The sequence below is a fragment of the Canis lupus genome, chromosome 6, assembly GCF_048164855.1.
Source record: "Canis lupus baileyi chromosome 6, mCanLup2.hap1, whole genome shotgun sequence".
NCBI lineage: Eukaryota > Metazoa > Chordata > Mammalia > Carnivora > Canidae > Canis > Canis lupus.
The window spans coordinates 8,831,616-8,855,903 of NC_132843.1; the positions used below are offsets into that span (position 1 = coordinate 8,831,616).

Here is a 24,288-nt window from a genome sequence, read left to right on the forward strand (position 1 = left end):
CTGTACCTTTGTTATTGAACAGTGACCTTGGGGAGAGCAGAAAGATTTTCAAGCATCAGAGACCTAATTATAGTCAGTGTACTCCATTTATTAAATGTAATAATGCATTTTGGAAGAAAATATGCTTCCACAAAAGCTGGAGAGAAACAAGCCCGGTATTGGAGAAAGATTTAACTGTGTATTACTCACATATCATGAGGATTTTATTTTCCAATTACCATTTCTAGACTTGAGAATTCAGTACACTTTTGTTTTCAATAAAGTCAGTTGAATACTTTTATGTGTAATAGCTTTCAAAGTTAAACTTTTTGCTAATCTACGAACACTGTTGGACTTGTCTTTTGACTTTGATTTTTGGTATTTAAATTTCCTTGGTGTCAATTATTTTGTAAGTTCTGGTATATTTTTTCCCATTTGGTGTGTGTGTGTGTGTGTGTGTGTGTGTGTGTGTGTGTGTGTTTCTGGGTGTCCATTATTATAGACTCTTGGCTCCTAGCATTTAAAAACTTGGAAGAAAGCTTAAATTAATACAATTTTTAACATGCTTACATTACAGATAAGTAACAAAAGCACAGGTTATGGCTTTAAATTACATTATGGTATGATTTTAAAACAGTTTAGCTGTGATAGTCATACAGCTTTTATCTATTTTAAAATTTAGATTTATAAAGGATTATGCTTATCCTTTCAAATTTTTTAGTAAATAATTTTGTGTTCTAGGTCCTATACTCCAAAACTGGGCAGCAAGAATAGTCAACAGTTTCTTAATCTATAAAGTTAATTTCAGAAAAAAATCCAAACAAATATATAAACTGTTAATAAATTAGAACTTTTCCTGAGTCTGGTGATTATTAATGAATTCATGATTTAATCTTTTTTTAGCTATCTTGAAAATGACCAGAACATTCTTTCTCCTCTCACAGGTTTTATGAAACTGGATAAAATAATATGTTTAATAAACCTTATGTGCCCTTAAACCTAAATTCCACGTATATTAATACAAGGTCTGAATGCAAAGTCAGAACAATTGCACTTTAGAAAACATGCGTGTCATTTCTGAGCCACTGGGTTTTGCAGACTTTTGTTCTTGTGATGTTTCAGCGGCCACCCCATGGTTTTCTGCCGAGCATGAGACTCGAAGCGGTGGACAGACGGAACCCCAGGCTAATTCGCGTGGCTACGGTCATAGATGTGGATGACCAGCGAGTAAAGGTACCTCCGTACTTCGAGGAGGGTGCTGCTGTCCAGGTGCAGGCCTGCCCCTCCAGCGAGGCTCTGGTTTCTTGGCACAGGGGGAGGAGAAAACTTGCACTAACGGTGTGTAGAGATTGCCAGCTGACACCTACTTGGCATAGGCAATCCTCGATTAGATACAACTAATTCTGAGAGGGATTCTAACATGCTCTTTTATGGATTTGCTGTTTAGACATTATACGTTTTTTCCTTTTTCTTTTTTTTCCCAAAGCTTCCTTTTATTGCTATTATCAGCTTTTTTGGAAATAGTCATTAAACACCTTAACAAGAACAAGTAAGTCTTTGTTTTCTACTGTTCTTTGTTCGATCAAAGAAAAAGGAATAAAAGGACTTCAGTCATGTAGCTGAAACAAAAATGCAGATTTTGAAGTTAATATTTTATGAACAGATTTCTATACTGTCCTTATTGTGAAACCTATTTTTTAAATGCACACATCTTCAAACTGAAATTTTCTTAAAATGGGAGCTTTTCATTTTTTTAGAGGAAGCTAAAAGTTGTGGTATTCAGTAAATCTACACCATATGACAGTTTAAAATTATTTTCCAAAAAAAAAGAAAAAGAAAAAGAAAATTATTTTCCACTCACAGTTTATTTCATACTCATAAAAAATTCAAGTCAACTACTTTTAATAGGCACTATCAAGATGCGTTTAAGTTTGATATAGTTTGCTCTGATTTAAAACAAATCTTTTTTGCTATGTGTTTTACTTGAAAACCATTTCTATTTCATCTCTTAAAGAATAATCAGTACATATATTTAAGTAAAATTTAGAGATGTGTATTTCACTGTAGATTATCAAGAATTAGCTGTTTCTTTTATTCTGACAAATGAAAATAATTATGCCAAACGCTATTCAGTACTAATACATTGTAGGTATTTTCTCCCATTATCTTGTTCTTAATGTTTTATTTTAAATTGAATTTTAAGCATATTGCTCAAATTCTTACTTATCTGTGGCTCTTGACTGCTTACTCTTATAGCACTTACTCTGGGAATAACTTTTGGATATCATAATTATTTTATAAATTCAGGAGTATTTTTAAAAAGATTTTACTTACTTATTTGAGAGAGTGCAAGAGAAGGAAGGGACAAGCTGCTCCACGTGAGGCTCAATCCCACAACCCTGAGATCATGACCTGAGCTGAGACCAACAGTTGAAAGCTTAACCAGCTGAGCCACCCAGGACCCCCAAACTTCAGAAATATTTTGTCACTGAAAATCAGTTTCAGGTCTTTTTCTCTGAATTCTCATTTAACTTTCATTATAAAATTACTGCATTTGTAGGAATAATTCAATCTTAATAGTACATCAAATCTTACTTAGAATTTTAATTGACAGATTTTCTTGTGATTCATAATATACATACTGTGTTACCCATTGAATGTATTCACCGGCTTATTTATGTGATCATATTGGGTTAACACATTACCTTAAAATATTTGAAAAACTAGTTCCTAAAGTGAATTTGGTGTATTTCTTACTTACTATCTCAACATTGATCCATTTAAATCTCTGAGAATTTAGTTGATCCTTCCAATGATATATTTCATGTATCTTCTCCTTCTCCTTTCTCTTTCATGGTAATTGCCTTATCCTTTACTATAAGGAAAGAGTTGGAAAGTGGTTGGTCTCTCTGACAGGATTAGAACCTTGAGTGTTATTTCTGTGTGCAAATTGGAAGTACCTTTAGGATTTTAGGAAGAAATTAAGATGTGTTTACACAGCTGATGCTCTCTACCCTGTGATATGGTGCTTTATAAGATGTGAAATGAATTGCTTCCACATACCATTCAGTATGTTGAAATGTATCAATCCTGAAATGGACATAAATGTCTTGGGGCTTGTGGCACACTTTGGGTCTCACAAACAGTCTCTACCCCCTTGCAGCCCATTCCTGGGATGAACCCTTCTGCCACGTTCTGCACCCTCTCCTAGTCATTGCTGCAGTTGGGTACATGCTTGTCCTGTCCCATGAAGTACAAGGGGAAAGAATGTGGGCCAGAAGTTTACAAATAGAAACAAATCACAAAGAAGATTCAGAAGTATGCCTTAAAATTGCATTCAACAGTGTTCCCGAGGAGAAAAGGGCATTGAAAATGAGCGTCAGGTGTTTCCCTCTGAATTCCTGTTTAAGGAAGTTGAAGGGAGTGGGTGAACTGTCTCTGTGATTGAAAATGCAATTGATGCTTCCCTGACCTCCTTGTTGTCCAGCACATTTCTCTATTCACTTATTAATGTGCCGACCATATTCTTCTATAGTTCGTTCATTCTTTCTTTTTTCTTTACTTGTTCTTTTCCTTCCTTCTTTTCCTTCCTTCTTTTCTTTCTTTCTTTCTTTCTTTCTTTCTTTTCTTTCTTTCTTTTTTTCTCTTTCTTTCTTTCTTTTTTTCTTTTTCTTATCTTTTCTTTCTTTTCTTTCCTTGTAATTTCCTCTTTTAAAGTCTATATCCTTCCAAGACAGTTTCTATCATTGACATTGGCACATAATAGGTGCTTAATATATGTGGGAATCAATGAGTGAGTGAACGAGCGAATGGCATTGCATATACTCTGGCATCCTGGTATTTGAGTGTGTGAAATAATTGTGTTAGTCAAAAAATAGTCTTCCCTCATTCTTAATCCCTCTCCTAATTACTCTTCCATTGGAAATCCAGTTCAGCATAATGTATTAGAAAGTGACATAGGATACACTGATCTAGGTTTGAATTTCAGCTCTGACTTATTTAACTGTGTTATTAACTTGGTGGTTACTCAGTATACTTGAACTTCTCCTTATCTGTAAAGTGATGTAGTCAATAATGCCTACTTTGTTGGGTTATTGTGATCACTGAACATTCAGTGAAGTAGCATATATATAATACCCAAAAATGTGCCTGACTTTCTTTAGCACTTAAGTCGTAGCTGCTGTTATCAGCCAGTACAAATGCCCTGTCCTACTCTCCCTGGGTGCCTTTATTATCTGTGTTGATGAAGAGGCCTCATGAAAATACTTGTCATTGGTAGGTGGGAAAGGAACAAGCTCATGCTCCCTGGTGAGTTTGACTGGAATTCCTCTGGGAGTGCTTGCATCACTCTTGCATCCCTCCTTGCATCACATGCCATTGGCTGACTGTTGAGAGGAGAGTCAGCCTGTGGGACCAAAAGACCAATATCAAAGATGACGATAATGATGATGATAGCACTTAGTTTTTATCAGATGACCCTCTTATAAGGGCTTTCTATGCATTAGTGTATTCTAACAGTCACCATAGGACACAAGGTGTGATTATTAGACTCATTTTTTTAAATTGAAGTTCGATTTGCCAACATATAGTATAATACCCAGTGCTCACCCCATCAAGTGCCCTCAGTGCCCATCACCCAGTCACTGCATCCCACTGCCCACCTCCCCTTCTGCTACCCCTTGTTTGTTACTCAGAGCTGGACAGAAGAATGAAACTACACTCCCAATTTTAAACAGAGGTTTTTAACCTAGAGCTTATAATCTTCCCACTCCTTCTCCTCTTATTGTCATAAATATCCCACTTCCTAATGGGACAGCAGAAGTCTAGGGTGGGGACTGAATCCACTCCCAACCCACCCTACTTTGTCCTTTGTGCTGAGCCCCAATTGCCTGTCCTCCCTAGAGGTTTGTGTGGTAGTGCCAGCACTTCCTGGCAGAGTGCAGTAGATAGGGAAGACTAACTTTTTTTTCCTTTATGCCAGTCCCCAGATATGAAGTTGCCCTTATGTGCTTCATTAATTCTATTTTTGAGGCAGCTTTTTTGAGATATAATTCACACACCATAAAATTCACTGGTTTTGAGTATATTCCCAGAGCTGTGCAACCATTTCCACTATCTAAATTTAGAACACTGTCATCCTCTGCAAAAGAAAGTTCATACTCCCAGCAATGATTCCTCAGTCTACACCCGCTCTCAGCCCCTGGCAATCACTAATCTACTTGCTGTCTCTATGGGGTTGCCTATTCTGAACATGTCATACAAATGGAATCATGTCATATGCGATCTTTTGTACTTGGCTTATTTCATTTAGCATAATGTCTTAAAGATTTATCCGTCTTGTAGCATGTATCAATACTTATTAATTTTTATTTCTGAATAGTATCCCATTGTATGGATCTCCCACATCTTGTCTATCCATTCATCATTGATAGACATGTGGGTCGTTTCCATTTTTTGGTTATTTTGAATAATGCTACTATGAACATTTGTGTGTTTTTGTGTAGACATATGTTTTCATTTCTCTTGGGTATATCTCTAGGAGTAGAATTTCTGGATCATATGGTAACTCTTTGTTTTACATAGTGACTGCCCCATTTTACATTCTTACTAGCAGTATATGAAGGTTTTAGTTTCCCTACATCCTTACCAAAATTTGTTATCATCTGTTTTTATTTATTTTTTAATTTTAGCTAGCCAGATAGGCCTTATATGTGTAGATACAAAGAATCTAAATTATTACAGTTGACATGTGACTGCTAATAATACATTGGCCTGAAGGAGCAGGATCCAGTTACTTCCTGGTGGTTGTAGTAGAGGAAATGATAACAGTAGATGGTATCAGGCTCAGAAGTCACAGAAGTATAATCAGTGGAGTAAGAAGACCAACTTATTGAATATGGACTTTCTTCCAGATATTTAGCTAAATATGTTGTATATTTTACCTTTATCTCCACAACAACTCTTTTTTAAACTTGTATTTTTATTGAGGTATAACTGATGTGTGACACTGTTATTAGTTTCAGGTGTACAGCATAACGGTTTTTATTGATTTTAGGGGGGATCTCTCTATCTCCTGGATCTGAATGCCGGTTTCCCTTCCCAAGTTAGGGAAGTTCTCAGCTGTGATTTGTGCAAATACAGTTTCTGGACCTCTGTCCCTTTCGGCCCCTCGGGAACCCCAATTAAATGTAGATTTTTCCTTCTGAGGCTGTCATTTATTTCCCTTAACCTATCCTCATGATCTTTTGTTTTTCTCTTTTTTCCTCAGTTTCCCTCCTTGCCATCAACTTGTCTTCTATGTCACTCACTCGTTCTTCCACCTCGTTAACCCTCATCATTAGGACTTCCAGTTTGGATTGCATCTCATTCAATTGATTTTTAATTTCGGCCTGATTAGATCTAAATTCTGCAGTCATGAAGTCCCTTGAATCCTTTATGCTTTTTTCTAGAGCCACCAGTAGCTTTATAATTGTGCTTCTGAATTGGCTTTCTGACATTGAATTGTAATCCAAAGTTTGTAACTCTGTGGGAGAGAGGACTGTTTTTGATTCTTTCTTTTGAGGTGAGGTTTTCCTTCTAGTCATTTTGCTCAGTGCAGAGTGGCCAAAAACAAGTTGTACTTGATAGAAGCGCTCATTCTTCTCACTGTAGCATTCCATCTGTTCTCTCTTTAAATCTTAGACCGAATTCATAGGTTTTCAGGATGATTTGAAAGTTATCTAGGTAAGTTGGTGGGGACAGGTGACTTGGGGACCCTACCCTTCCGCCATCATGCCCCAATTCTTCAGGTGTACAGCATAGTGATGAACTATTTGTTTACACTGAGAAAGAGTCACCACAGTAGGTCTAGTTACACAAAACTCTTACACATACATTCTTTCTTCTTTATAGTTGGCATGGAGACTAAGTAATTTGACCCATATTTCCTAGTCAGGTGGCAGAACTGGCTATAAACTTAGATGTTTCTAACTCCAAAGCCAATGCTCTCATTTCAGATATTACCCTGTAGCTGTGATAAGCCATGAGAACTTGAGACTATAAATTGTCAGTGTTGGTGGGGTAGAGGGCAGTAGCAGCCTGATTCAGGATTCTCTACTCTTGGTCTCTTAAGTCCACTGGCATTGGTCAAGTCAAATAGTCTGATTTTTGTACTGAAACTATTAAGTTGGTAGTGTACTGTTGAGTTACAAAGTTTTTCTTGCCATGGCAGGGTTTTAAGATGCTTGTTTTTACTTGTGTTGATTACTGTGTTTATTAATTACCATGGTTACTCTAATAAATATGTATGATGTACTCAGTGTGTATCATGTTCAATTTATAGCCAGCTATTATGTTTAATAATTATTATTTTGTTTGGTTGCACAGTGTACTCTGTTATATCTGAAAGCCCATTACTGTCACCTTATCAGGAAATGTGCATTAAATTACAGTAGATGGATGGATGCTTTTAGGAAGTTTAGCCATTATTTGGGGGAAAAATGTATTCTACAAATAAATGTAAAGGGAGAACTTAAAACAGAAATATTTGATAAATATTTGCCCTGTGGGAACTGCAGCTAAGTTGTGAAATGAATTATAAATGAATTCCAAATAGATGCTTTAGGAAGTTCTCCTGAATCATTAATAAATTGAGTGTCTTCAGCAAGTCTTTTCATATTTAATGCATTAACTGGATGTATTTGTGACATTTCCAAATGAAAAAAGAACATCATGACCAAGAGAAATTGTCATGGTAAGTTGTCTACTCGCGTGACCAGAAACTATTTTGAATTTTCGGTCAGGCCAGTAAGTTCAAAGCTTTTGTTTGAAAAAACCTGCAGGTGGATTAGTGCAAAGCAAAAGTCCAAATACAAGTCAGTGGATGTTCATTTTAATTAAGGGTTTCCTGTGCTTTTAGAAAGTTGCTTGACCCCTATGAGTCCTGGTTTAATTATCTGTCAAAAAAGGAGCAAAATTGGAATATATCATCTCTCTTGCCACTGTCTCTAGCTGGGATGCATTTTTGAAAATGGTTTTGAATTATGAGGACAGAACAAGATACTAACATTAAAAATGACTGTCCTTTGAGCTAAACTTCTAATTAATGCCCATTACAGTGTCACAGTGATTGATGACTGTCTTCATTTGGGAAGGAGACTGGGACAAATTTTAAAAATATTATGACCAATTAATGAAAAGATATTTTTAAGAGTAGGGGAGACTGTAAATTAGTGTCAACCCTGATTTCCAGAAAGGTTTAGGCAGGTAGAATGCCCTCCCTGGTAAAGGTGTATTAGTGTAATTACACTAACAACAAACAGGGCAATAATGACACGAGTGCTGGCTAACTCGGATGTGGTGCCCACGTGCTGCTGTTGATGTGCCTCACATTGTCTTGCTCTCTTAATCCACACAGCAGCCCTTAAAGGTAGATGCAAAGAGACCAGTGTACAAAACTTAAGCCACTTACCAAGACCATCCAGCTACAGCCAGAGCTCCGAACCCACAGGGCAGCATCTCTTCCTGTAAAGGGGAGCAAGTAACTATATCAGCATTCATGGGCCTTGTGGTCTCTGCCACAACTGCTTGGTTCTGTGGTTTAGCACAAAAGCGGAGGAGTGAGCTGTGTTCCTGTAAAATCTGGTGGGCTCTGACATTTGAATTCTATATAATTTTCACATGTCATGAAATATTCTTTTGATTTCATTCAGTCATTAAAAAAATATGAAAACCATTTTTTAGCTTGTGGGATGCACAAAAAAGCTGATGGGCCCTGTTTGGCCTGGGGACTCTAATTTGCCAACTCCCATCTTAATAGATAGACCACACTGATTCAGCTATGAGGCTTACTAAGTTGGGACTTTCAGTATAGGCAGGTATATATTCTTATCTTATTTAAAAAAAATATTTTTGAACCAAACCACATGTATGTTTATTTTCCAGTATAGTTTTCGATATTCAATAGAAAGAGGTAGAAGAGATGAGGCCTACCATATAATCAACTAGCTTCTAGACTTTAAATATATTTAAATATATTTCTCCTGGTATCAGTTGGTTACCATCCATTCATTTGATGATTTTCAGCATGAATGTAGTCAAGCTGATGTAAAATCTTTCACAGAGCAGGCTTCCCTGCCACTAAAATTGCATTCTCCAAGAATTGAAAGTAGAGACTTTCTTTAACGTTTTTATTAAAGTCAGTATGTGCAGAACAGAGTTGTATGCCCGATAGCATAGCAGGGAAGAACCGCCATGGTGGTGAATCGGATGTCCCACTCTGAAGCCATTGCTGGCCCTCCTTAGAAAATCCTCACCCAACCCCCATCTTACCAGCCTGACCTGCAAGATCTAATGAGATCCTGACATGTGATTATTTGGCTGGAGGCATCAGCTTAGTCATGAGCTGCATAGAATAGAAATAGAACATTTCACAGTTTTCTGCGCAGAATGCTGTCTGTGTAGAAACTTCTTAAATAAAAGATGATGATGTTGTAGCACTGGTTGTTCTTAACCCTTATTTTAGGATTATGCATTTCTTTTGAGTGTCTGAGGGATGCTACAGATTGCTCAGCTGCAAAATGCACATACCTGTGGATACAAATATGTATGTATTTTGTTTCAAGGGTTACTAGACTTTTTAGTAAGGATCTTATTTAAGACTAACAATTCAAAAAAAAAAAAAAGGCTAACAATTCTTAAGTTAAAAAAGGTACCCTGTTCTCTGCACTCAGTCACTTTATTCAGTGTTTTATATTTACTCAAAAAGTCTTAGACCCCTTGCCTGCTGTGGTAAGGAAGCCTCTTGTTTCGCAGACATTCAGTCAGAACGTGCAGTGTGATCTCACTGTCTTCCTTCAGAGCAAATAAGACCCTGTTGGATTTGTCTTGGCTTTGGAGGAGACATGCACACTTTCTGCTATTTTTCTGAACAGAAGTGTACTATTTCTGACCAGCGGCAGCTTTGACATTCCACATGCCCTTACTAATACTGATACTTAGCTAATTATGCTGAATATCATCTCTTCTTCTCACATTTTCCTTTATAGGCACTCTATTTTTACCACTGGAAGAATATCTATCAAAAATAAATAAGTGAGCAAAAACACCCCAGAATAAAGTGGCTAGGCAAGATGGTGAATGCATCTCCCCTCCTTGTTCCAAAACCTGTGTCATTTCTTGTGATACAAGAAAAGACAATAGACTCAGGGAAAGGAGCTGCTTCTGTGAGAACAAGTAATTCTTAAATTAGATTAATTTTTTTCCAAAATGGAGTTGTATTATTTTCCCGCTGCTGCTGTAACAAATTGCCACAAACTTACTGGCCTAAAAGGACACAAATGCATCATATGTCTTTAGGTCAGAAGTGTTCTTAGGTTCAAACCAAGATTTCAGCAGGGATTCCTTGCCTTTTCCATTTTTCTAGGGCCACCTCTGCTCCTTGGCTCGCGTTTCCTTGCTCCATATTTGAAGCTAGCAGCATAACATCTTTAAACCTCTTCCTGATACTCCTGCCCCCCACTAATTGGGGCAGTTGTGATAACCTTGGGCCCACCAGACAACTCAGGATAATTTCCCCCATCTCAAGATCACAACTACAAATTTCAACATGTAAGGTAATGCTTTCACAGGTTTGCAGGTGTAGGACTAGGAACTGTTGTTCTGCCTACTGCAGTAGCACTGGACAAAATTAAGATGTTCATTAAAAAGAGGGAGAAGATGTGAGGCCTACTATGAAATTAAGAGCTTTTACTTACTGGAGAAACCATTCCAGGAGCTACAGGGCCTGAGATGGTATTGAGACTTGGAACTTGCCCTCACCAGCTAGTTGGGAGGTGTGGCATAAGCCATCAAGTGCTGGAAAAGTCCATTGTCAATGCAGCAAGCATTGTGAACGAAGATGCTGAGAGGCAGATGGCTTCTCCAGGAGAACAGTTTTTCTTCTCTTAAAAAAAGTATATTAACATGCCTTGTTTTATTTGCATTTCCAAACACCAAATGCCTTTATTTACTATCATGTTGAGACAAAGGAGATTTCAAATTTAATCTGTCTTAATGTGTATGAATGTGTGTGTTTGCATGCATGCATGTATATACACATTTCTTCATTTTTAAAATTGAAAGCCCCTTGGGTAGGTGGTCTATATGTGATCTGTGTTTGGGCCTGTGAGCGGGGGAATCATGGAAGGTTGCATAGCTGTAGGAGCCGTCAGAACTGTTTGGGAAACAGGTGACAGGGGTCTCCAGTTCAAGCAGTTGCTGTGAATCTTTTTTTTCTACTAAGATTTCTTAGGGGCTTGTTCCCAGCACAAGTCCTTCTATCGAGGACTTCACCCAGATGTATATGTCCTTGTGTCCTTGGCAAAAAACAGTGATGAGCCATGGCATGGTTGAGCCATGGCAACAACAGGACTGGGCCACATCCACAGGAACTATCTTTCCCAACTCCAAAGAGTCCTGGTTTTTTTTTTTTTTTTAAGATTTGTATTTATTTATTCATAAGAGACACAGAGAGAGAGAGAGAGGCACAGACACAGGCAGAGGGAGAAACAGGCTCTACACAGGGAGCCTGACGCGGGACTTGATCCTATGTCTCCAGGATCACACCCTGGGCTGAAGGTGGCGCTAAACCACTGAGCCCCCCCACCAGGCTGCCCCAAGAAGTTCTGTTGATCGAAAAAGAAGGGATGTGTAGATCCTGTAAACTCAGAGAATGAATTTGTATTCCAGGGTTGTTGAACCAACAGGAGATGAGTCAAAGCTGAACCAGAGATGGGATTCAGAGGTACAGGCTAGGCAGGATGACTGCCCCAGTGAGCAAGTTGATGATCTGGTAGCCAGGCTGTGTACAAACTGGAAACAGGCACAAGTTGAAAGTATTTGGGCTTCAGGGCAGAACTGGGTGTCGCATTTCAAGGGTGTAGTGCCGGGAGGGTTTTCCACAGCAGCAGAGTCTGGATCCACCATCCCCTGGAAGAGTGTTAGAAGTAGAGAATCTGGGCGTTTCCAGACCTGCTTGAGTCAGAATCCACATTTTAACAGAAGCTCCACCTGCTCTGTTCTCAAACATGAACAGAAATACTTACTTATTCACAGTCAGAGAAAGGCAGTCTGCGTGTCTTCTGCCCTAGTTTTTAATTCTCTTCTCCACATGGGTTGAGTTGGATGGTATATGTCCACTGCCCTCACAGTAAGCCAAGCATGAGTAGCTGCTTTTGGACTCTGAATTCAGCAGACATGGAGATCTGGGTAGTTCTCTGGGAAACCCTCTCACCTGTGATGCTGTTGTAGGAAAATTAAGGCTTCTAATAAACTCCTGCCAATGTCTGTTCCTTAATTTGGAGGCTTTATGTCAGAGGGCCATGAGGCTGGCACTCAGTGTTTGGCTTCCTAATATATTGATCAATATTTCCCTATCCTTTCCTTTGGGGAGAGCAGTAATTATTATTGTAGGGCTGTATAATTACATTTACCTGGTTCTTCTCTACCTCTTTGCTCCTTTTAGTCTTCTCATTGGCTTCTCTCTTTAACTTCTTGCCCAAGGTTTTGGTCCCTTTGTCTTTTCTTCTCTTTATTGGTGGTTCTGAAACCAGAGTGCATATTTAAAATGTTTAGCAGGGGGATCGGATCCCTGGGTGGCTCAGCGGTTTAGCCCCTGCCTTCGGCCCCGGGCATGATCCTAGAGTCTGGAGATCAAGTCCCCGTCGGGCTCCCTGCATGGAGCCTGCTTCTCCCTCTGCCTGTGTCTCTGGCTCTCTCTCTCTCTCTCTGTCTCTCATGAATAAATAAATAAAATCTTTTAAAAAAAAATGCCCGGCAGTTTGTAAGCTTCTCAGGTGATTCTAATGCACTACCTGGCTAAGCACCTCTCCTGGGTTCCCTCTCCCTGAGTGAACTCATCCATTCCACTGATTGTCAGTACTTCTTACTAGCAACTTTCAAATTTGTATATATTGCCATGACCTCTTCCCCCAGAGCTCCAGGGTCCTATATTAACTGTTACTTGACATCTTTTATATGTTTCATGGACTCCTCAATATATAGGCCCAAACTTGTTTCTTTCTTAGGCATCCTTGAATTAATAATTGCAGCTTCCCACCATATTACTCAAGCCAGACACTAGAGAGTCATCCCTAAAATTTGCCTGTCTTGGAACAACCACATGCAGCCAACGATCATATTCTATTGATTCTAGCTCCAGATACTGTATCCCTAGTCTCCTTACTGCTTTCTGTCTTGTGACTACCACCCTACTGATGGGTTGATGTCATCTCTCATTTGGACCACTACAGTTATCTCTCAGCTGGTGTGTGCATCCACTCAAGACACTGTCAATCTGTACTAGACAAAGATGCCAGCGTGAACTTAAAAATGTAGGTTGGATCACGTCACTTCCTGCGTACACCTTTCAGTGTTTTCCTCCTATTAGATTCACGTAAAAAAGATTCAACTCTTTTAATGTGCCCCACTAATCCTGAGTACTCTTGACATCTCCAGTCTTATCCTATACCTTATTACCTTTAGATACAATTATAAAATTTAGGGGGAAACATAGAAAAATGCCAGGATTTCGCTGGTGAATTTTGACTTAAGTTTGAACAATTCTCTTTTAAGTTGAAAGTGACTCTTAACTTTACATGAACGGGTGACATATAACCTTCTCTTTTGCTTTTGAAAAATACCACAATCATTACTTGAAGAATTGGCTATATTCAAAACCCACATGGGCAATAACAGCTATTTGTGACCAACTTCTATCACTGGCAACTGGCAAAATTCATCACAGTTGATTTTAAGGTGCATCTTGATTTCAAAATCACTGAACTGTAGTACAGGGGTGGAGTAAGGGATGTGCATGGTAGAATCAGGGAAATAGGAGAAATATTTTTCCATATTTTTTTCCAATAATGATTTTCTTTGCAAGGTTTGCACATGTGTTTTTTCTAATATATGAAAATGGACTCAATTTTGTGTGAATGTACCAAAGTTATAGATGCACAGTGAAACCCAAAGAAAATATGTTTAAAATTTGTACATATGAGTTTATATGTAGATGTTTTTAGGGCTGTTCAAAATCAGTAGGTTCTGGGATGACTTTAGAGGCTTTACATAAAGAACCTTTAGTGAAGCAGGTGTTACCACATGCCTTGTCTCTGGCATTTGTGTTTCTTTTCTAAGTGGACTATCTTCTGCTCTGGGTATTTGTAGTTGCTCACTTCACCAAGAATATGATACTCACCCAAATGGTTGCCTGTTCCCAGATTTCTGAGTGAGGCCAAATTGAACCCTGTTGCTTGAGAATAACAAAGAGCCATTCCAAGAGGTCTAACTTTAAATTTATCTCCACACATGTCCATGGGAATCCTACGTCCATTCTTTTAATTCTTCTCCATTTCCTGAATCAATTCGTGTCCCCATCTCCAGGAAGACTGTTTCCTCTGTTCTCACACCCTTCTCCCAATCTCCCTTTTGTAACCTTGCTTCTCATTCTCTGGGAAAATAGAAGAAATGCAGAATAAAATTGCTCCTATCCCCATGCCAAATCTATCGTTCTATCCATGTCTAAACACACATACTCAGAATTCCTACTTGTTGCAGTGGGAGAATTATCTGTGCTCCTGTCTAATTATCCCTGCTTCTGTAAAGCAGTTTACTGTCCTCTTACATGAATTTAATTTTCATCATAGGACTTGTGGTTATCTGACATTAGATTATGTATTTGCTTTTTTCTTTTATCATCTGTTTTGCCCCTAGATTGTAAGCTAATAGAAGAAGCCCTTTTCTCTCTTGATTACTCAGCTACTCTTGATACCCTCAGTGTCCATAGAACAATATCCAGCATTTCAGGGGTGGCAAGTAAATAACTTGATGAATGAAGGAATAAATGAATGTGAGTTGCAAATAAAAATGTACTGATAGATTGTTTACTATAGTGAGTTCCTGCTTCTTCCTTATCAAAACAAATGTGCATTAACTCTTGGCATTAACTAGATGCCCTCTACATACTCCCTCACAAAAGAGTAGCTATTTATAACATCACATGGAAAATTGGACTAATTGGTGGTTTGGTATTACTAATACCCCTTTAATAAGCAACATGGTAACTGTAAGCATGGATATAAATGATATAATATTTGAATAATTGAAGTCATGCATTATTTTCATTGTATATGATGCTTTCTTCCTTGTAATATTGACATTGTGAATCATGGCAGTTTTAACAGTATCAAAGAATCATATCCCATTATGGGGCGATTATACTAATAATACATGACAAATCATGGGACTGTGGAGTAGTAATGGATGCATAATGGATAATAAATGGTTGGGATTCTGAATAGTAATGGTTGCCAGTGATTTTCTAGTAATAATAACCTCCTTCTCTTAAAATAAATGTGACTTTAATGTCAAAACTTCCAGCCTCATGAGGGGTGCACATTGCTTTTTGAGGGCGACTCATTTCACTTGGCTTAAGCCTCTCTCTGCTTGCCAGATGACGAGGCATATTCCTGAGATAGCCAGTGCCCACATTGTCCACAGTATATCTCTGTCAGTGAGGTAGCATGGCATGTCTAATAAATAGGAAACCCCAGCCTACTAATTAATATGTCCTGGAATAAACAAAATATACATCTTCTCATTTGCTGACTATTTCACATTTGCATCCAGGATTCCTGCAGAAATAATTTTACACCACAGTGCTTTGTGCTGCCTTCAGGGAACTTGCAGCCTTGACCACTGTGATGTGCTCCCTGAAGCCCTGTTCCCCACTCCTTGCTGTCTTTGGGTTTCCATCATGACTTTTGTCACAGTTGGTTGTTTTTTACTCTGCTGGCATTACTGCCTGCCTCCTGCCTCCTAGGTGCTTGCTCTGGAGATCTTCAGCTGTCTTGAGCCCCAGGCATTGCAGTGAGACCCTAGCGTTTTGCTCTGATTGTTAATTATAATTTGTCACTCTCCATGAGCCAATTCAGTGCTAGAACAATGATTCCCTTCTGTTGAAGTTCGTTTTGTTTCCATTTCAGTGGGCCCCCAAAACTGTCTATTCAAGAATAATATCATAGAGGTTCCCTTCTGACCCCAAGTGTCCACTCCTTGTCCTTCAGATTCTCCCTTCTACTTAGGGCTGTGGGTAACATGGCCAAAACCTCCCCCTACTTCTCCCATTCCTACCATCTCATGGCAACAAGGCTTCAAGTTACTTTGTCAAGACCGTATTACCACTTGTCCAGGTGGTATAGATAGTGTTGTGGTGACTGCCAGTAGCCTCTGTATGGTGATCATGGGAACATTCGCCCTCTGCTCTCTGCAGTTGGCAGCCACTCACCACATGGGGCTGGCAACTGTAGCTGAGGAACTGAATGTTCGGTTTCAGTTAAGTTTAATTAATGTAAATGGAAATGGCCATATTAAGCAATGCTTCTCATATGGGGTGGTGCAGGCATAGGGCATTCGGTGGCAAGGAGCAGTGGTGGCCAGTGCATATCCACCTGAAGAAGCCGTTGGTAGGGCATGAGGGGCCAATTAGCAGTCCCCAGGAAGCAGATCCTGTATTGGATTTGGGATCTTGCCTATACTATCTGCATCTTTTCACCTTATGTCTGAAGGTCGGGTTTCTGCTGTCTCTTTAACACCACTAGGGAATATCACAGGCTTAGAAGATTGAACAGATTTTTTTACTCTGTTTGGAAACCAAAAATATAATTCCAACGAGAGGAAACCTACTGGTTACACAGTGGGCAAAATTAATAATTACTCAGTGATTAATTCTGAAGACTGAAAATTGTCTAAATATTTAAATTGACCTTTCTACTGGACCCTAAAATGTGTTTTCAGGGTTGTGAATATCACAACAAATAGATGCTTCCTTCCTAGACTAACAGAATATGTCTGCAGTTTAGCAATTTAATAATTAGGCTCCAGGACTAGATGTGACCTGCCTATCACTGTCAACCTTTAAATTCTTTGTCAGACAGTGGGTACCCTGTCGCCTTTGAAAAGGCAGAGAGACCTTCACTTAATCCTCCTTCCAACACATGGTCATTTCTTTTCAACTTTTACTGATTTGTAGAATTTGAGAATCCAGGCTTTTTTGGGAATGGCACTGAAGCCACTGAAGTTCCAAGCAGTTGGCTGCAAGAGAGAAACAGACCAAGGAACACAGAAGAAGAAAATAACACAATGATTTTTAGACCCAAGGTTATTAATTTATTTAAAAACATTTATTGTACAACTGGGGATCAGAGCATGACACAAGAAGCATAAATAAAGCAAAGGACTGTTTGAGACTTGCAATCTCAATAAAGATTAGAATAAGTGAAGCATATTGAGAATAGTGCAAAATTCCTGGGTTTTGAAATAGTGTTTTATCTTTCCCTGATAAATACCAGAAATCTTATTATAAACAGGAAATAAATCAGATTAGCAGGTGGAGAAATGAAATACAAATGGAGCTAAAATAACTGTTTTATTAAATGTCCAGTGTGAGTGGCCACAGCCCTGCTTTGGTGCCAGGAACTCAGGTTATGTTCATGTTGTGTTCCTCACATTTCCAGTTTGAGGCTGTGTCTCTAGGAACAACATAACCTTCCATCAGTAATATAATGCCCGCAAAGAGGCTGGAGAAAAATGGAAGCACTATTTAGATTAGCTTGAGAGGCCACAGTGGCATGGGGAGAGGCAGGAGAGCAAAGAAGCAGGAGGACGGGAGAGGCACTGGAAGGAGGTGGTAGAGAAGTGCGGAGGGTGAGGTTGGCCCAGACCCGCGCTCCACTAGGCCAAACTGTGCTCTGAAGCAGCTCCCCCATCATGCACGTCCCCCAGCATCAGAGCTTTGCACTGCTGCCCTCAACTGCTTCAGAGGGTGGAGTGACCTGGAATGAATTGACACCTGTATAAATTTGGGTCTGGCAGTAACCTTAAGTCCATCCAGCTCACCAGAATAGGAGAACGACGCCAGCCTTTGCAGTATGAAGTTATGCAGGGAAAGGCCACCTGCAGAAGCCGGTGTCAGCTGCTGCAGACCCAGAAAGAGGCCTGCCTAATGCCATCAGGACTTGTTCGAGTACCTGGGCTTTCTGCACCAGCAGCAACTGTCCACAGCTATTTCAGGCCCAGTTCTCTAGGGTTATCTGTAAGTTACTCAGGGCCCTGCTTGGCCTTGGCCTTTGGTGGAACTTGTGATTTTGAAAGGATTCCTTAAGGAGTATTTGTGAAGGCTCTTCTGAGGCAAATGAGAGAAATCCAAGGCTAACCTAGCATAGGTTAAGAAAATGGGGGAGTGGAGCACCTGGGTGGCTCAACTGGTTAAACGGCTGACGCTTGATTTCAGCTCACAAAGATCAAGCCCTGAGTCGGGCTCCATGCTCAGTGCAGAGTCTACTTAAGTTTCTCTCTCCCTCCCCACTCCTCACCCATCCTGCTTGTGCTCTCTCTAACTTAAATAAATAAATCTTTTAAAAAATGGAGTGGGGCGCCTGGGTGGCTCAGTCAGTTAAGCATCCGGATCACCCTTGATTTCAGCTCAGATCTTGGGGTCATGAGGGTACACTCCAAGTGGGGCTCATGTTCAGTGCAGAGTCTTCTAAAGATTCTCTCTCCCCCTCCTAACCTCTCCCACTAGTTCTCTCCCTCTCTCTGATCAATCAATCAATCTTAAAAAAACATGGTGGAGTGGGCTTAGGATTTACCATCTCACTGAAATGGAAAGACGTGTGTAGAACTGGTACCAAACATCTCTGAATCTGGGGTTTCAAACAACACTGTCAGTCTCTCCCTCTAGATCTCTTTCTCTAGAACTTCTTGTCTCTATCTTACAGCTCTCCTTCCTGCTGTGTGTGCTAATCCTTCCTCCAGAAAATGTGCTGTCTCCATTTAGATGTGAGGTCGCCAGCAGTGCCCCTATCACGCCATCCCAGCAGAATGACTCCCATGGCAATGGTCTTCCCTACTGTTCTAGGAGAAACGTCCCCGGAGGATTCTGATGAGGTCAGGGGCCCGCCCCCAGACATGGCACTGTGGCCAGGACATAGGGTCCTCTAATTGGCCTGTTGTTGCCCCTGTTGGGGGCTGGAAAGGAGCTGAGGCTGATGCCTGCAGTTGCCGAGGCAGAACCCTAAGGGAGTAGCTCCCTGGTCAGATTGGCTGCTGCCCATCTCTACGGCACCACTCACCCCATCAGCATCAGCAGTCCTGTCAGTCTCCACATCTTCAAGACACAGGTCTGAAGTCACAGCCATTTCTCCGTCTCTGTTGGGGCACGTTTGGGCTTAATACTGAGACTCTCAGATGCTTGCAAAAGTCAGGCTTTGTGTTTAAGTCTTTGGCCCCTCCTTGAGCATTTTTCACCCAGAGAAGGGGATCAGAGTTTTATACTTAAAGACATTGGATATTTTCTTCTGCATTGATAGGCTCGTAGGACCAAATAGTTTTCTTAAAGAATACAACTTTTCTGGTGATTATTCAGAACTTGAACCTAAGACCTCAATTTTAAGAGTAAGAATTATATGCCTTCAAAGTTAGATTCCAAAGTTCTATTTAAGAGGAATTCTAGGTTAGGAACTAATTAGGATATTTCTTGCACTTGTGGGAAAAGTCGACCCATGCCAAGTTCTTAGTGAGTTTGAGTCCTTGTGCATGCCTTGGGCACTGTAGGTAGTAGTTACAGCATGATTGTGGGATATAGAAATGTGAGCGGAGAGAGGGAGCCAGGGACAGAGTGGGTCACTGCCCCGAAGTGCTCCTTGGGTGGAAGCATGCCTCCCCCTTCTCTGCTGTCAGTAGCCACCAAATGATATTATTACCTTGTCTGCTCTGGGTTGGTTGGCAAAGAGTTCTTTATAATTCCATTTTGTTTTTCTGGCTCAGGAAAACCAGGCTTTATGGATAGCTAATAAGGCCAATCAGATAAGCAAAAGGCATCTGCAGAAATTAAACTGAGCAGAAGCAGGGATTGCGTGGAATTTTAAAAATGTTTTCTTCTGAGCAACCAAATATTATATCCCTAAAATAATGTTTTCCAAATAAAAATAAATTTCTGCCATTTTTCCATGACAGAAATTTTTGTGAGTCTTTTCTGAGTTTGCTGTTCGCATACATTTGTATGTACATTCCTCATAGTCTGAGGCTTGTAGAAGGTTGCTTCATCCCAGTGTATCTGCCCCAAGTGGAATTGTGTCACAAGGTATACTGCTGCTGCTTGCAGCCACATGTAACTTAACACCACACAGAAAATCCTGACAAATAGCTCTAGCTTTACCTGGTAATCATACAACCAATCTAGTAACCAGTAGGAGGTAAGATAGTAGATGTCGCATCTCCGGGTGCACGGGGACCAGAGGGCTGCCAAAGATCCGGGGCGCAGGCAATTGTGAAGCCAGATGAGAACCTGGCTCCCTTCCTTGGACCTACCAGTAAGGGCATGGTTCTCCTAAGTGCAACTCAGGTAGGTTTGTGCTCAGTGCTAGAACAGACATTGGTTGTTAACCTACTAGAAACTCAGATCCTGGTCTCTTGATGAATTGCATTGTTCCCAACAATTTGTTTAAGTGGATTGGAAACCTTGCACTTAGACAAATTAGGCATCATTACCTCTATCTTGCAGGTGAGGACATCGAAGTTCAGGCTGTTTAAGTGTCTTGCTTAAGGTCATTGAGCTAGCGAGAGGTGGAACCTGGATTCTGTGTGGTCTGTATGTTTTGGAAGGTTCAATGTGTTTCTACCGTGAGGGCAGCTTCTCTGCATTGGCAGTGAGTGCTGTTCTTGGATCCGCAGACCTGAAGGGGCTCTAGTGAGGTTCAGAGACTGGGGGTGACTCTGGAGCTCTCCTAGTCTCTGTGCCCAATGCATCTATATTGAAGATTTCTTATCTGTACCCCAGGAAGGAGGAGGTGCAGGTGGGGCCTCTGTGTCCCTTACTGACTATGACTGGGCAGTTCCGTTAGGAACCACCACCCAGAGCATGAGGAAGTAGAGACCTCACTGTTAGATATTTGGGTTTTGCTGGAATAATTGCAAAGTATGCTACTGTTTAGGCTATGCAGCATATGGGCTATAATTAATTAAATGGGCCACTTCCCACTGTGCTTGCTTTTAAACTGGTAATAGCTATGATGCCATACTTGTCACTTCATGGAAAAAATATATTTAAAAGAAATGGTGAGGATGACTATGACAGTGGCATTTAGCAGCCTACATGTGGCATTTCTTCCAAATATGGTATTTGGGCCAGTTTTCAGAGGTGGGTGGGCTGCTGTGACCAGCGCCCCGACCCCCATTCAGGAGAGCAGGCTTATGCATATTCCCTTGCTGAGTCACTTTTCTTACCTGGATCAGAGCATGTTTACTTATTTTCAGGGGCAGTGTGGACAGGGATTCTACTGAATTGCAGTAAGGAATGAAACGGATCACTATATATTGGCATCACTGATGCCTAAAATTCTTAAAAGTTAGAACTGCAGGATATCTTTTAATTTTTTTTCTAGTGGGAAGGATTTAAATAGGCTCAAATCTTTTTTTTCTCTCCTTAATTTTGGAGAGCTTGACTGGAGGACATTTCACGGGCCGCACTTCTCTCCTCAATCCTACAGCGTACTGCAGTGAGCACTGCAGGCTCCAGCCAAGGTTTATGATATATTCACCGACATTGGAGGACTCATTTGTCTTTGTTATTCCTTGATGTGCTTTTGGCCAAACAGCAGGAGTTAGGGGATGTACACTGAATTTGTTTCGGTAAAAGATTATTTAAGCACATTCAAGAGTGGCCTGTACGTTGGGCATCTGAGCCAATCTCCCTGCTCCACCTCAACTTCCTCCACAGATGCCAGAAAGAAGACCCAGTAGCATTGCTCATCAGCCCCCAGACTCACAGCCATGCCATTGCCCACCCTTTGATTCTACCAAGAATGGTGTCCGTTGCCCTGTTATGACACTTTGATTAAGAAGCTCAGACCCCCAGACACCTTGAACTCTCCTCCTATGCTAGTCCTGTCTTTGCCCTGTGCCCTCTGGAGTCTTTTTTGCAACATTCTCTTCACTCCTCTGGACTCCAGACAAAACCTGGGTCCCTGGAGGACACTTCGTCTTCTGCATCCCTGTCCAGCGGGGGCTCCGGGGTCTGGAGGTGAGAGAATTGTGCTCCTCACTCCTCATTATTATTTCCAGATGTTCTCCTTTTTCCTCCCTAGAGCCCTCCAGCTCGGAAACTCATCTCCTCAGACTTGACTTGCCACCATTCCTCATAGTTACAGCCGCCTACCAGTGCCCCCTCATTCCTTGGTTATTTTAGCTGCTGGCTTATGACTACTGTTGCCAACATAACCCGGGGATTCTTCTTTTGGTTTTAATATACTCGTATGTGGTGCTTCCAACACTCTGTCTTCTCAGTTCCTTGAGCCTCTGTCTTTGAATTATCTTGTCCTCCAACCCTGGCCCCTATTGTCCTATTTTAGATTATACTTTTATTGTTAGTGGCAATAATGCAACTCTTTTCTAATTGCAGTTTCTTGCATCCTACTCTCTAACCACCACATTTTTTCTTGGTTAGTCCCTCAAATATCCTAATTCCATCAGTCCTTCAACCCCTTAAGGGCTTCTGATCCGTTGATTCTTTCACTTTTTCACTATTTCTCTCCTTCTCACGTTCTTTTTATCCTCTTTCCACAGCACAAATTGAGTGGATGATGGGCGTAATCAGATCATTACATATACTTTGAGCTTCCTTGTTCTTACTTACTTGTCAGAACCACAGCCTTGGCAAAATCTAACTGTGCCAACTCTGTACCTTCCTCATGAAGCTATAGAAACTTACTCTGCTCACTGGGCTTCCTGCACAGACACAAAATGCACATGTTTGGACCTTAATGCTGACTGGGAATCGTTGTGTTTCCCTAATCCATGGACTCTTTCCCATTGTCCTAGATAACTGTTTAATATCTGTTTACTCTCCTAAATTTGCCACTCCTCTTGCCTTATCCTTGTTCTCAGGTGATGCTTATTAGTTTCCATCACACCCAGAAAATTCACATAATCAGAACAGAAATTCCACACATTCCCAACATCATATGTACCCACCTGCCTGCTTCTTTCCCCATATATCCCATCTACCTTGTTGTTATAGATGACCCTTCCATATTCTGTTGAAGGCAACACCCCCCCATGTACAATCCCACACCACCTGCCTCCTCAACCTCATGTCAGCAACTTACTCCTCCTTGCTTTTTCATTTGTTTTTCTTTCCATGAGATAATTTCTTGTGGAAATATAATATTAAAAATATCATTTCCTGGCTCCACTTTTCCATTCATGTTTCTGCTTCCATTGAAAGGTAACCTCTTTGAAAGGTTGCCTGTACTTCTGTTACCACTTTCTTCACCTGGTTTCCAGGCACCACATTCTCTGATTTTTTCTCCTTACTCATTGGCGGTTACTTTTCTGACTCCTTTGATTTAACTCATCCTCATGTCCCCAAACTCCTAATATCAGTGTACACCATGGCTTATTATTGGACCACTTCTCTTCTTTGACTATATTTAAGTCTTTTGTAATTTCATCAAATGTTGTGGTTTTAAATATCCTCTATATATTAGTGAACTCCAAACTCCTGCATCAGACTACCTACTCACCGTGTCCATTTTGTATCTAATAGATTATCCAGCTTGACATGTCCCAAATTTGAATACCCAGTCTTCTTTCCTAAACTTTTCTACCCACTGTCTTCTCCATCTCTGGTAATGGCCATTCCATCCTTCCCATTGCTCAATTCAAAAGCATGATGTTATCTTTGACTCCTCTCTTTCCATCACAGCTAATATTCAAACCTGACAATGAACTGTTGGGCTCTAGCTTTGAAGCTCATAGCATCAGCCTTCTTTTCACCCCTTCTGCTGTTAGCACTCTAGTCCAGGCCACCATCATCTCTCACCAACCTGTCCTTCTCGCTTCCAGCTTAGCAGCCTCTCTGCTGCTCTCCATGGTCCCAGCACAGCAGCCAGGCTGATTCTTATAAAACATAGGGCAGATAGGTTACTCTTCTGCAAAGCCCTCTAGTGCCTTTCTGCTTCTCCCAAGAGTAAAAGCCTAAGTCTGTAAAGCCCTATTTAACTAACATGGCACAGATATTACCTCTCTGGCTTAAACCCTGAAACTACTTTTGCACTTGCTCACCCTGCTTCAGCTAAACTGGACTTCTTTCTGTTCTGAGCAGGCCTCAGGGTCTTTGTACTGGCTGTTCCTTTTGAGTATAATATTTTTCCTTATATATCAAAATCTCTAACTCCCTCAACTCTTTTAAGCCTCCCTTTGCCACTTTTTAAAAAAATTGTAATAACTCTCAAC

At 40.5% G+C, this 24,288-nt stretch overlaps 1 protein-coding gene across 15 annotated transcripts in view; it reads left to right on the forward strand.

The window, feature by feature from the left end:
* The window catches only part of L3MBTL4 (L3MBTL histone methyl-lysine binding protein 4), a 492,268-nt gene that overhangs the window by 244,609 nt on the left and 223,371 nt on the right, over positions 1-24,288 (forward strand). For 13 of the 15 annotated variants that reach the window (XM_072828786.1, XM_072828800.1, XM_072828792.1 and 10 more), the window contains one exon: positions 1,102-1,317. In XM_072828786.1, the coding sequence (XP_072684887.1) occupies positions 1,102-1,317 (216 nt within the window). The remainder of the gene's footprint in view (positions 1-1,101; positions 1,318-24,288) is intronic. The other 2 variants (XM_072828793.1, XM_072828798.1) reach the window with 2 other exon arrangements.